Genomic DNA, 12,654 nt, shown 5'->3' with positions numbered 1-12,654 from the left:
GTCAGCACACTGCATGCAGGAAATACTTGGAGGAAGATATCCACACAAGATAAAAGCCAAATGGTAATCATATGGCATTTCTCCACCCTTGAAAAAAAGAATAAAGACGTTAAAAAGGAGGAGGGTCTATGTCTTAAAGAAGGGGAGGCAGCGAGATCCTCTCCCCTTCCATAGTAAAAGTTTGAATGTGAGAGCTTTGAAGTTACAATCACAGATTCATTTCTATTTCTAATCTATCTGTGGCAATGACTCATTCCATTTCCTGGTATTGATATATTGATATTAATTTTACAGTCCTTGCTGTAAACGTCCTTGCTGGATGGTCGCCTTAAAAAACACAATGTGGGCCGGTGGCGCAAGCCTGTAATCCCAGCACTTTGGGAGGCCGAGACAGGCGGATCACGAGGTCAGGAGATTGAGACCATCCTGGCTAACACGGTGAAACCCCGTCTCTACTAAAAAATACAAAAAAAAAACCTAGCTGGGCGAGGTGGCGGGCGCCTGTAGTCCCAGCTACTCGGGAGGCTGAGGCAGGAGAATGGCGTAAACCCGGGAGGCGGAGCTTGCAGTGAGCCGAAATCGCGCCACTGCACTCCAGCCTGGGCGACAGAGCGAGACTCCGTCTCAAAAAAAAAAAAAAAAAAAAAAAAAAAACACAATGTGTTAACTAGGACATGGTAGTAGAATAAAACAAATCCTTACGCAATGCCTATGCTTTTGAAATATCCATCAAATTTACTTGAAATGACAAAATATCCAGTCAATTTCTTTTAACAGAAAAACTGGCCACCACGTTTTGGAAGTCATGTAAATGTGGCAACCTGTTGATTTTTCGACATCCATCTTTTCACCTTACTTTCCAAAGCCCAGTCTCAGAACAACCCTTAACTGTGAGAAACGAATTACTTCTTTCCATATACAACTAGCTCAGGGGGGTGGGAGAAAAAAAAAAGAAAGAAAAAAAAAAAAAAACAACTAGCTCAGGAGAGTCGTTGGCTGAAGATTAGAGTAAAAATAAAATTTTTAATTACTTTGCTTTGCTGATGACTTTTTATTAAATGTCAGTTATTTTCCTGCCTTCCGTGCCTCTCTCAGAAAAATAAGTGCTGAGGGGAAGGCACTGGAGAAATTAGCTCTGTCCAAACTGGCCATTTTGACAGTTTTTTGCCCAAGTTTTGGAGAAGTGAAAAGGAATGGCCTCATGGAAAAATAAGCGGTATTATGGTGATTTTTCTCTTCATACTGCATGATTAGGCTTCCTAAGAAAAATAGCCAATATGGCCTGAAACATGTGACCAATGTCATGTATTTTGTGCATACCATCCTTCTATCATCAATCCCAGAGCATTTCCCTTTTAAGGCTCTGTAGTTCTGGGCTGGACTCCTATCCCAAAGTCCAGCAAAATCCTCTCTGTGGATCTCAGTTGCGCAATTATCCAAGTCTGGTAGAAAAGATGCAAAGGGTTTATCTAAGTTATGGTTTCCTCACTCTTCCTAAATCACACTTCTTTAACTTAGCCATAAATATCTCTCTACACTGTCATCCAACTCATAGGGAATCAGGTTGGACTTAGCCTTTATAGAATAAATATTTTAAGCTATGCTATGAACAAATAAGTTACATTTACATTATTAAATTAATAGAAAAAAGAACTATTCTTCATATACATACATACCCATACATTATTAACGGAAAGAACGACTATTCTTCATACACATACATACACACACATGCGTGCACACAGATACACATCTCAACACAGGCATAACAGTGGTTTCTCAGACCTAGCTAGGACAATTACACTTTGACCAGAGAATTTCCTTATCTGTAATTTCTTAATGGAAGGTGTATACGGAGAAATGGAAAGCACACAAGAAGCTTTGCACTATTTGATTAGAATGCATCATAATTTTTTTGTGTGTGTGTGAGACTGTTGCCCAGGCTGGAGTGCAGGGGTGCGATCTCAGCTCACAGCAACCTCCGCGTCCCAGGTTTAAGCAATTCTCCTGCCTCAGCCTCACAAGTAGCTGGGATTACAGGCGCCCGCCACCACACCCTGCTAATTTTTTTGTATTTTTAGTAGAGATGGGATTTCACCATGTTAGCCTGGCTGGTCTCCAACCCCTGACCTCAAGTGACCCACCCGCTTCAGCCTCCCAGAGTGCTGGGATTGCAGGTGTGAGCCACCACACCCGGCCGAATCATACATTTTTTTATGTTGTCATTCTTTTCTTGCTCCTAAGTTTTCTTATAGGAAAAGACTGGAAAAGTGTCCCCTTCACTCCCATCCCTTTCCTTCTTCATTAGATAGTCACTCAGTATCAAATGCTAAACATTATTAGAAAAGTGAATTGGCATTTGAAAAGTAAATATATCTCAAAGCAGAAAACAAAGGCCCTACGTGTGTGAACTCTCCAACTACTTATCCAGCTAGCCCCCTTTTAATAAACGTTCTAAAGAAAACATGCAAAGTTTTGAGTCTTACCAAAAACTCTTCAAAAGAGAGTGAATAAGTTGATGACAGATAGGTGTCCACAAAGCACATCAGAAAAGTATTTAGTGTACAATTAACAATTTTAAATAGTTTTCAGTCAGGGTAGGCTTCCTTTGACTAACAAATTAAGAAATTTTAAATATTCTTTTAAATAAGTTTTAGACCTTTTTAAAATAAAATTTAAGGATTCTTATAGAATATATTTGGTAGCTGTAAATGCTTGGTACCAGATCTCATTGCCAACTCATGTCTTTCATTATATCAACACGTTTTATAAATATACACAATTTGTGCTCACTGGTACATCAGCCCATAATATAAACGGGTATATATGCAACTACTGTACCTCTGAAGATTGGAAAATTATACTCTTTGGGCTACATACACTTAATGTTTAAGAATAACAACAAATAATGCAGTCTCTGTACTGCCAAAAAAAGAAAGAAAATTGAAGACACTGGCTTTTCAATGTATCTTTCAGGGGAAATAACTGTCCTTATTTAAGCATGACTGTTGACCCCTATCAGTCCAGTTTTTGAACCAAGCGGGGGCCTTTTTCTAACTCTGAGAACAAGTTGAATGAGCATCTTACTCCAGTCCACCCGAGCAACAAGTTCTTTCTGTTAGGAATTGTGCTTGTGATTTTCCAAAGTTAATTTAACCCTGGATTTACCTGGGTCCATGAAATTACAAATCACACCATGTTAGATGGAACAGCATAATAATCAACAACACTGGCTCTGAAGTCAGACTAAGGTGGTTCAGACCCTGCCTCCAATAGCTGCCACCTGTACATCCCTGGGCAAATCCCTTAATGTGCCTACCCCTCAGTCTCTTCATCTGAAATGAAGTTAACTCTAATACCTACCTTCTAGTTACGAGAACTGTGCGCTGCTCAAAGTGCTAGATGTATTATCCTCCTCATCATCGTCACTGGGAACTTAAAGAATTTTAAATCTAAGAAAATGCATTTTGGCCGATTGTAAAAGGAAACTAATTTATTAATATTGGTATTGCAGCAGCTTCTGTGGTTACTCCAGGATTCATGTTGGAACTCATTCAATTCAGGTAGATAGAGTAATTACAATTCACATTTATCTTGCAAGCCAAGCACGGACTGAGCTAAGCCCTTCACATGGATTATTTCATTTTACCTCACAATGACCTTGAGGTGAGGTTTCTTATTATTCCCACTTTACAGATAAGGAAACTGAGATTTAGAGAGTTTAAATTGTAGCCTAAGCTTAGCTAGTGAGAATTGGCCCTGTGATAGGAACACAGGCGGCCTAAATTCAGAGCTTCCAGAACCAATCTACTTACAGCAGCTTTCTTAAATTTAAAAAAAAAAAAAAAAGAAAGAAACTATATATAAGTTAAAAATTCTTGCCGGGCATGGTGGCTCATGCCTGTAATCCTAGCACTTTGGGAGGCAGAGGCAGGTGGATTGCTTGAGCTCAGGAGTTCAAGACCAGCCTGGGCAACATAGTGAAACCCCGTCTCAATTAAAAAATAATAATAATAATAGTAATAATAATAATAATAAATTCTTGAGACACTATCAACTAATAGCTAGAGAAACATCACTTGTTTCCAAGGGACTTTTGTTAAGATACTATATTGTAGTCTAAGAATCATTGATTTTCAAAATAACACATTGCCCTATTATAGCAAAACTACACTTCAAATGTTCAAATTTCACACATTGTTAGAAATTTAAAATAAACTAAGCCAGTCGAAAGACCTCAAAAAATATTTAGAGAAGGTAAGAAATTAAAATTGTTTACCTGTTACTTGAATTGAGGGGAGTAAGTTGAGAGCCAAGAGCAGCCTGAGCATCTTTGTCCTGACGATGGGCTAGGGTTCCAGCCCCTCCTCCCCGAGGAACCCGAAGTGTGAGGGGAACTGAAAGACGCACCTGCCAAGGCCTGAGAGTCTCCGTCATCCACGGCCACCACCACCGCCACCATCCCCTTAAGGCACATGATCAAGGCACTCAAACCACAAGGCATCCTGACTGCAGCATTTCACACAGGATATAACATTGTTTTGATGACTTTAGACTTTTACTTCTATTTTTAAAGACTTTTTTGTCACTGAAAAATAGTCGGTCACTACATGATGGGCTTATGGGAATTATTCTTCACTGATAGATATCAAGAGTTGTGGAAAAGGGGTGCTTGAAATCCAGCAGAGATTAAAGGGGAGACAAAGTGTTCTTAAGAAAGAACAGGCCGGGTGCAGTGGCTCACACCTGTAATCCCAGCAATTTGGGAGGCCAAAGCAGGTGGATCACTTGAGGCCAGGAGGTCAAGACGAGCCTGGCCAACATGGTGAAACCCCGTCTCCACTGAAAATACGAAAAATTAGCCAGGCATGGTGGCGGGCACCTGTAATCCCAGCTACCAGGGAGGCTAAGGCAGGAGAATCGCTCGAACCCAGGAGGTGGAGGCTGCTATGAGCCAAGATCATGCCACTGCACTATAGCCAGGGCAACAGAATAAGAAAAGAAAGACAGAAAGAAAGAAAAAAAAGAAAAGAAAAGAGGTAGGAAGAAAGGAAGGAAGAGAGGGAGGGATGGAGGGAGGGAGGGAGGAAGGAAGGAAGGAAGGAAGGAAGATGGAAAGAACGAGAGAGAGAGGGAGGGAGGGAGGGAAAGAAGGAGGAAGGAAGGAAGGAAGGAAGGAAGGAAGGAAGGAAGGAAGGAAGGAAGGAAGGAAGGAAGGAAGGAAGGAAGGAAAGGGAGAGAGAGAAAGAGAGAGAGAAAGAATAAAGTCTCTCGCAGAGGAGAGATTTTCATAGGATGGGGACAGGTTGTGTCAAAAAGACAATGGTAAAAATTCTATTGAGGAATTGGGAAACATCCACATAAATGTTTAAAGGAGTTACAAATATTAGAAATGTAACATTTGTGTGGAACATAAGGTAGCCCTCTGGAGCATTTAGCACACAGTGCTTGATTTATGTCAAGCCTCCTCCAACTCACTTCTAAGAACTTTGCAAAACCCATTCTACTTGCAAGCAGCCAGCCAGCTGAATATCTGGGGGAGGTTCCCTAAGCAAAGGGAAAGTCAAAACAACATTCTTTGTTCTTAGCGGGATGGTAAGACAACCAAAAGCCCCTGTGTCTCATGCTCTCTATGTCCCTCAAGGTTAAGTAATAGGGCACAAAAGGAGGCTCTGTAGCAGGATTTCTGAGACTCATAACCACCCCTCTGCACCCCTCTTCCCAGGCCCTTTGCAGAGAGGGTTATTCCACCAGCACAGCCAAATGCTCTCTTCTTCCGGCACCTACGTCAGTATCTTGTACTCAATGACTTCTTCAAAACTTTTCCAGTAATTTTTTTCTTCTTTTTGATAATTTAAGCTTTGTCTAATTATTCTATTTGGGGATTTTGTGTTTGTGGGTTGTTTTAAAAGATAACTTGTATCGCTTTTTATTCTAACTATAAAAGTAAGACATATTTCATAGAGAATGTTTAGAAAAATTATAAGCATTAAAACAAGATTCATCCATAATCTTACCACCCTAATATAAACACTGCTAATATTCTGGTCCACTGCCTTGCATCTGTTTGTCTATTAAGATTTTTACATCTTTAATATCATGTTTTACTTACAGTTTTCATCAGATATGTACTATTATTTGTTATATCTTGAACATTTTCCCACGTCATTTAAGTATCTTTATAAACATTATTTGTAACTGATGCATAATATTCCATTCTATAATTATATCATAAATTGTTTAACAAACCCCTAGTGTTGTTACCTTTTTTTTCTTTGCTATTTTAAAATGCTAGAGTCAACCTCTTTGATGACCTAGCTGTAAGAGGAGGCAGGCTTCATGTCCCTCCCTCCTGATCTGATAAATGACAGATCAAAAGTGTTTCCTCTCCTGGTAGACCTTCTTTGTTCACACTTCAATTTTGCCACAAACACAGTCTTTGTGAACCCCCCTTACTAGCACATCTTTTGGTCCTTTGGAGAAATTTGTCCTTGGAAATGATTCATTCACACTTCTGAACTGTAGGTAAGTGACAAAGCCATGCCCTGAGTCCTGGAGAAGATTCACTTCTGGAATTTGACTCAGCCTTCCTGGCTCTGATCCTCTATCCAGTTAGGGGAACCCATGCTTTACCCAGGGCCGAAGTCTATCTGGGGAAAATTTACAGATGGCAAGGTGACCTTTCCTAAAAGGTCATCCCTATTCTAGAGCCACCAAACTACCCAGATCTTAGAACAAGAGGCTCTGAGACTCGTTATACATACCAAGAATATATACAGTAGAAACATAGGTACCCAGTAGTTTTCCATAATCAACAACAAAAGGCTAAGGAGTGAGTTAATAACTGTCTTCAAGCATGTTAAAGATGACTACATAGCATCTAGTTAATACTACGTAAATAGTAGTAATCAGGTCAAACTTCACTGAAAAAGAAACAGTTCACTCATCTGGTCTAACTCCTTTATCTTGCAGAGAAGGAAGCTGCAGCCCACAGAGGTCAGCTGACTTATACGAATTCACAAAGCAATAATTAAATATTATTGGCCTTATTATTTGACCAGCCATATTTGATTTTCATTTCATAGAATAAAAAGAAACACAAACTTTGACATTTGCCTTCCTTTGTTTTAACATGTATGACACTAAAGAAGCAAACCATTTCATTAGAATCCTTTCACATTTGCTTTTGAAATCCAATGGCATTCACATATACCAAGAGGTAGAAATTACAGAAATAACATAAGGACCTTAAATCCAGCAATACACAGGACACTGAGACCCTACAACATTTTCGGTAAAAATAATAGCATTTCCATACCAAGAACTTTACATTCCAGATCTCATTTAATACACAACCTGTGAGGAAGATTATTATTATCCCCATTTTACAGATGAGCAAACTGATCTGAGGGGGGTTAAGAATTATCAGAACAAAAGAATGTCATTTTTCACAGAATTTGCAAAAGCAATCCTAAAACTCGTGTGGAATCCAAAAAGAGCTGAATAGCCAAAGCAATCCTAAGCAAAAAGAACAAAGCTTTGAGGTGTCACATTACCTAACTTCAAATTATATGATAAGATTATAGTAACCAAAACAGCGTGGTACTAGTATAAAAACAAATACATAGAACAATGGAACAGAATAGAGAACCCAGAGATAAAGCCACTTTACCTACAACCAACTGATCTTCAACAAAGTTAACAAAAACATATGCTAGGGAGAGGACTCCCTATTCAATAAATGGTGCTGGGAAAATTGGCTAACTATATACAGAAGAATGAAATGGGGCCCATACCTCTCACCATATACAAAAATTGACTCAATATGCATTAAAGCCCTCAATGTAAGACCTGAAACTATAAAAACTCCAGAAGAAAACCAAGAAAAAACTCTTCTTTACATCTGCCAAGGCAAAGAATTTATGAACAAGTCCTCAGAAGCAAAGGCAACAAAATAGACACATGAGACTTAAATAAACTAAAAAGCTTCTGCACAGCACAAGAAACAATCAACAGAGTAAGCAGACAACCTGTAGAATGGGAAAAATATTTGCAAACTATATTTTCTGACAAAAGGCTGATAACCAGAATCTACAAGGAACTGAAACAATTCAACAAGAAAAAAACAACCCCATTTAAAAGTAGGAAGAGGACATGAACAGACATTTTCCTTTCTTTTTGTTTTTTTAAATTTACTTCAAGTTCTGGGATACATGTGCAGAACATGCAAGTTTGTTACATAGGTATATATGTGCCATGGTGGTTTGCTGCACCTATCAACCCATCATCTAGGTTTTAAGCCCCATACGTATTAAGTATTTGTGCTAATGCTCTCCCTCCCCTTGCCCCCCACCCCCTGACAGGTCCCAGTGTGTGATGTTCCCCTCCCTGTGTCCATGTGTTCTCATTGTTCAACTCCCACTTATGAGTGAGAACATGCGGTGTTTGGTTTTCTGCTCCTGTGTTAGTTTACTGAGAATGATGGCTTCCAGCTTCATCCATGTCCCTGCAAAGGACATGAACTCATTCTTTTTAATGGCTGCATAGTATTCCATAGTATATATTTGCCATATTTTCTTTATCTAGTCTATCATTGATGGACATTTGGGTTGGTTCCATGTCTTTGCTATTGTAAATAGTGCTGCAATAAATATACGTGTGCATGTCTTTATAGTAGAATGATTTATAATCCTTTGGGTATATACCCAGTAATGAGTTTGCTGGGTCAAATGGTATTTCTGGTTCTCGATCCTTGAGGAATCGACACACTGTCTTCCACAATGGTTGAACTAATTGACATTCCCACCAACAGTGTAGAAGAGTTCCTATTTCTCCACAGCCTCGCCAGCATCTGTTGTTTCCTGACATTTTAATAATCTCCATTCTAACCGGCATGAGATGGTATCTCATTGTGGTTTTGATTTGCATTTCTCTAATGATCAGTGATGATGAGCTTTTTTTCAGGTTTGTTGGCTTCACAAATGTCTTCTTTTGAGAAGTGTCTGTTCATATCCTTTGCCCACTTTTTATGGGGTTGTTTGTTCTTTTCTTGTAAATTTGTTTAATTTCCTTGTAGATTCTGGATATTAGACCTTTGTCAGATGGATAGATGGCAAAAATTTCTCCCATTTTGTAGTTTGTTTGTTCACTCATGGTAGTTTCTTTTGCTGTGCAGAAGCTCTTCAGTTTAATTAGATTCCATTTGTCAATTTTGGCTTTTGTTGCCATTGTTTTTGGTGTTTTAGTCATGAAGTCTTTGCCCATGCTTATGTCCTGAATGGTACTGCCTTGGTTTTCTTCTAGGATTTTTATGGTTTTAGATTTTACATTTAAATCTTTAATCCACCTTAAGCTAATATTTGTATAAGCTGTAAGGAAGGGGACCAGTTTCAGTTTTCTGCATATGGCTAGCCAGTTTTCCCAGCACCATTTATTAAATAGGGAATCCTTTCCCCATTGCTTGTTTTTGTCAGGTTTGTCAAAGATCAGATAGTTGTAGATGTGTGGTGTTGTTTCTGAGGTTTCTGTTTTGTTCCATTGTTCTATATATATGTTTTGGTACCAGTACCATGCTGTTTTGGTTACTATAGCCTTATGGAATAGTTTGAAGTCAGGTAGCAGGATGCCTCCAGCTTTGTTGTTTTTGCTTAGGATCCTCTTGGCTATATAGGCTCTTTTTTGGTTCCATATGAAATTTAAAGTAGTTTTTTCTAATTCTGCAAAGAAAGTCAATGGTAGCTTGATGGTGATAGCATTGAATCTATAAATTACTTTGGACCATAGGGCCATTTTCATGCTACTGATTCTTCCTATTCATGAGCATGGAATGTTTTTCCATTTGTTTGTGTCCTCTCTTATTTCCTTGATCAGCAGTTTGTAGTTCTCCTTGAAGAGGTCCTTCACGTCCCTTGTATGCTGTATTCCTAAGTATCTTATTCTCTTTGTAGCAATTGTGAATGGGAGTTCACTCATGATTTGGCTCTCTACTTGTCTATTAGTGGTGTATAGAAATGCTTGTGATTTTTGCCTATTGATTTTGTATCCTGAGACTTGGTTGAAGTTGCTTATCAGAAGGAGTTTTTGGGCTGAAACAATGGACATGAACTCATTATTTTTTATGGCTGCATAGTATTCTATAGTATATATGTGCGATCTCAGCTCACTGCAACTTCCACCTCCTGGGTTCAAGCAATTCTCCTGCCTCAGCCTCCCAGGCAGCTGGGATTACAGGCAAGCACCACCACACCCAGCTAATTTTTGTATTTTTAGTAGAGATGGGCTTTCTCCATGTTGGTCTGGCTTGTCTCGAACTCCCAACCTCAGGTGATCTGCCTGCCTCAGCCTCCCAAAGTGCTGGGATTACAGGCATGAGCCACCACACCCAGCCCATACACGTGCCATAGTTTCTTTATCCAGTCTATCATTGATGAGCATTTGGGTTGGTTCCAAGTCTTTGCTGTTGTAAACAGTGCTGTAATAAACATACATGTGCATGTCTTTATAGTAGAATGATTTATAATCCTTTGGGTATATACCCGGTAATGGGTTTGCTGGATCAAATGGTATTTCTGGTTCTAGATCCTTGAGGAATTGGCACACAGTCTTCTACAATGGTTGAACTAATTTACATTCCCACCAACAGTGTAAAAGACTTCCTATTTCTCCACAGCCTCGCCAGCATTTGTTGTTTCCTGACTTTTTAATAATCACCATTCTAACTGGCATGAGATGGTTTTCTAAATATACAGTCTAAATATACAGTTTTCTAAGTATACAGATAGGTTTTCTAAATATACGGTCATGTCATCTGCAAACAGAGACAATTTGACTTCCTCTCTTGCTATTTGAATACCCTTTGTTTCTTTCTCTTGCCTGATCGCCCTGGCCAGAAGTTCCAGTACTATGTTGAATAGGAGTGGTGAAAGAGGGCATCCTTGTCTTGTTCTGATTTTCAAAGGGAATGCTTCCAGCTTTTGCCCATTCAGTATGATATTGGCTATAGTTTTGTCATAAATAGCTCTTATTATTTTGAGATATGTTCCATCAAGACCTAGTTTATTGAGAGTTTTTAGCATGAAGGGGTGTTGAATTTTATCAAAGGCTTTTTCTGCATCTATTGAGATAATCATGTGGTTTCTGTCATTGGTTCTGTTTATGTGATGGATTACATTTACTGATTTACGTATGTTGAACCAGCCTTGCATCCCAAGGATGAAGTCGACTTGATCATGGTGGATAAGCTTTTTGATGTGCTGCTGGATTCGGTTTGCCAGTATTTTATTGAGGATTTTGGCATCAATGTTCATCAAAGATATTTGCTTGAAATTTTCTTTTTTTGTTGTGTCTCTGCCAGGTTTTGGTATCAGGATGATGCTGGCCTCATAAAATGAGTTAGGGAGGAATCCCTCCTTTTCTATTGTTTGGAATAGTTTCAGAAGAAATGGTACCGGCTCCTCTTTTTACCTCTGGTAGAATTCAGCTGTGACTCTGTCTGGTCCTGGGCTTTTTTTGGTTGGTAGGCTATTAATTACTGCCTCTATTTCAGAACTTGTTATTTGTCTATTCAGGGATTCGACTTCTTCCTGGTTTAGTCTTGGGAGGGTGTATGTGTCCAGGAATTTATCCATTTATTCTAGACTTTCTAGTTTATTTGCATAGAGGTGTTTGTTGTTGTTGTTGTTTTGTTTTTTTGTGTTTTTTTTTAAGACAGAGTCTCACTTTGTTGCCCAGGCTGGAGTGCAGTGGCACGATCTCGGCTCACTGCAAACTCTGCCTCCTGGGTTCACATCATTCTCCTGCCACCATGCCCGGCTAATTTTTTGTGTTTTTAGTAGAGACAGGGTTTCACCATGTTACCCAGTACCCTATTTTTTTGACTGTTAAGTCCTCCAGAAATCTGGGTACTTTCAGTTTCTCCCAGGAGCAGCCCTATATTAAAATTCTGAAAAATTAAAAATCTTAAGAAATACTTCTTGTTATTAAGCCACTGTTAGAGTTTTGGAGAGGGCCCAATAAACAGAACATCCTGGGGAATGATCCAAATGACTGGCAGATGAAAGCCAAAATACCATGTTTGTGATTGGTCAGGTTAGGTTGGAGGAATGGCTTAGTGTGAGGGAGGACCTGTAAATCTACTAGCTGAGCCCAGAATTCATCAGTCTTTCCTACCCAGTCTCAGATGGCATGAAACCATGTCAGGGAGGGTCTATTCCCGGAGGAAAGTAGAGAGTGTTTACTTTTTTTTTTTTCTTGAGATGGAGTCTTGCTCTGTTGCCGAGGCTAGAGTGCAGTGGTGCAATCTTGGCTCACTGAAACCTGCAGCTCCCGAGTTCAAGCGATTCTCCTGCCTCAGCCTCCCAAGTAGCTGGGCTTACAGGCATCTGCCACAGCGCCCATCTAATTTTTGTATTTTTAGTAGAGATGGGGTTTTGCCATGTTGGCCAGGCTGGTCTCAAACTCCTGGCCTCAAGTGATCTGCCTGCCTCGGCCTCCCAAAGTGCTGGGATTACAGGCGTGAACCACTGTGCCGGCCTAGAGTGTTTGCTTTTTGTGGGCAATTACTCTCCAGGGCAAAGCTAGAAGGATAGAGTCTGGCAAGGGCCCCATGAAGGCAGCTTATGTTCAAGAGGAAGCCAGGTGGGGCTGGGTCACTCA

The 12,654-nt window shown here is 39.7% G+C and overlaps 1 protein-coding gene across 2 annotated transcripts in view; it reads right to left on the bottom strand.

Annotated features, from left to right (window-relative positions):
* The window catches only part of CD28 (CD28 molecule), a 31,917-nt gene extending 27,371 nt beyond the window's left edge, over window positions 1-4,546 (bottom strand). The window contains exon 1 of one of the 2 annotated variants that reach the window (XM_015432133.4): window positions 4,411-4,546. In XM_015432133.4, coding sequence (XP_015287619.3) covers window positions 4,411-4,504 — 94 coding nt within the window. In that variant the 5' untranslated portion in view covers window positions 4,505-4,546. Of the gene's footprint in view, window positions 1-4,279 lie in introns of both variants that reach the window. The other variant, XM_045367550.3, reaches the window with a different exon arrangement.
* Between the last annotated feature and the right edge of the window lie 8,108 nt (window positions 4,547-12,654).

This window comes from Macaca fascicularis, chromosome 12 (assembly GCF_037993035.2).
Source record: "Macaca fascicularis isolate 582-1 chromosome 12, T2T-MFA8v1.1".
NCBI classification, from domain to species: Eukaryota; Metazoa; Chordata; class Mammalia; order Primates; family Cercopithecidae; genus Macaca; species Macaca fascicularis.
The sequence above is the reverse complement of the archived record's forward strand: the minus strand, read 5'-3'. Positions and strand labels throughout refer to the sequence as shown.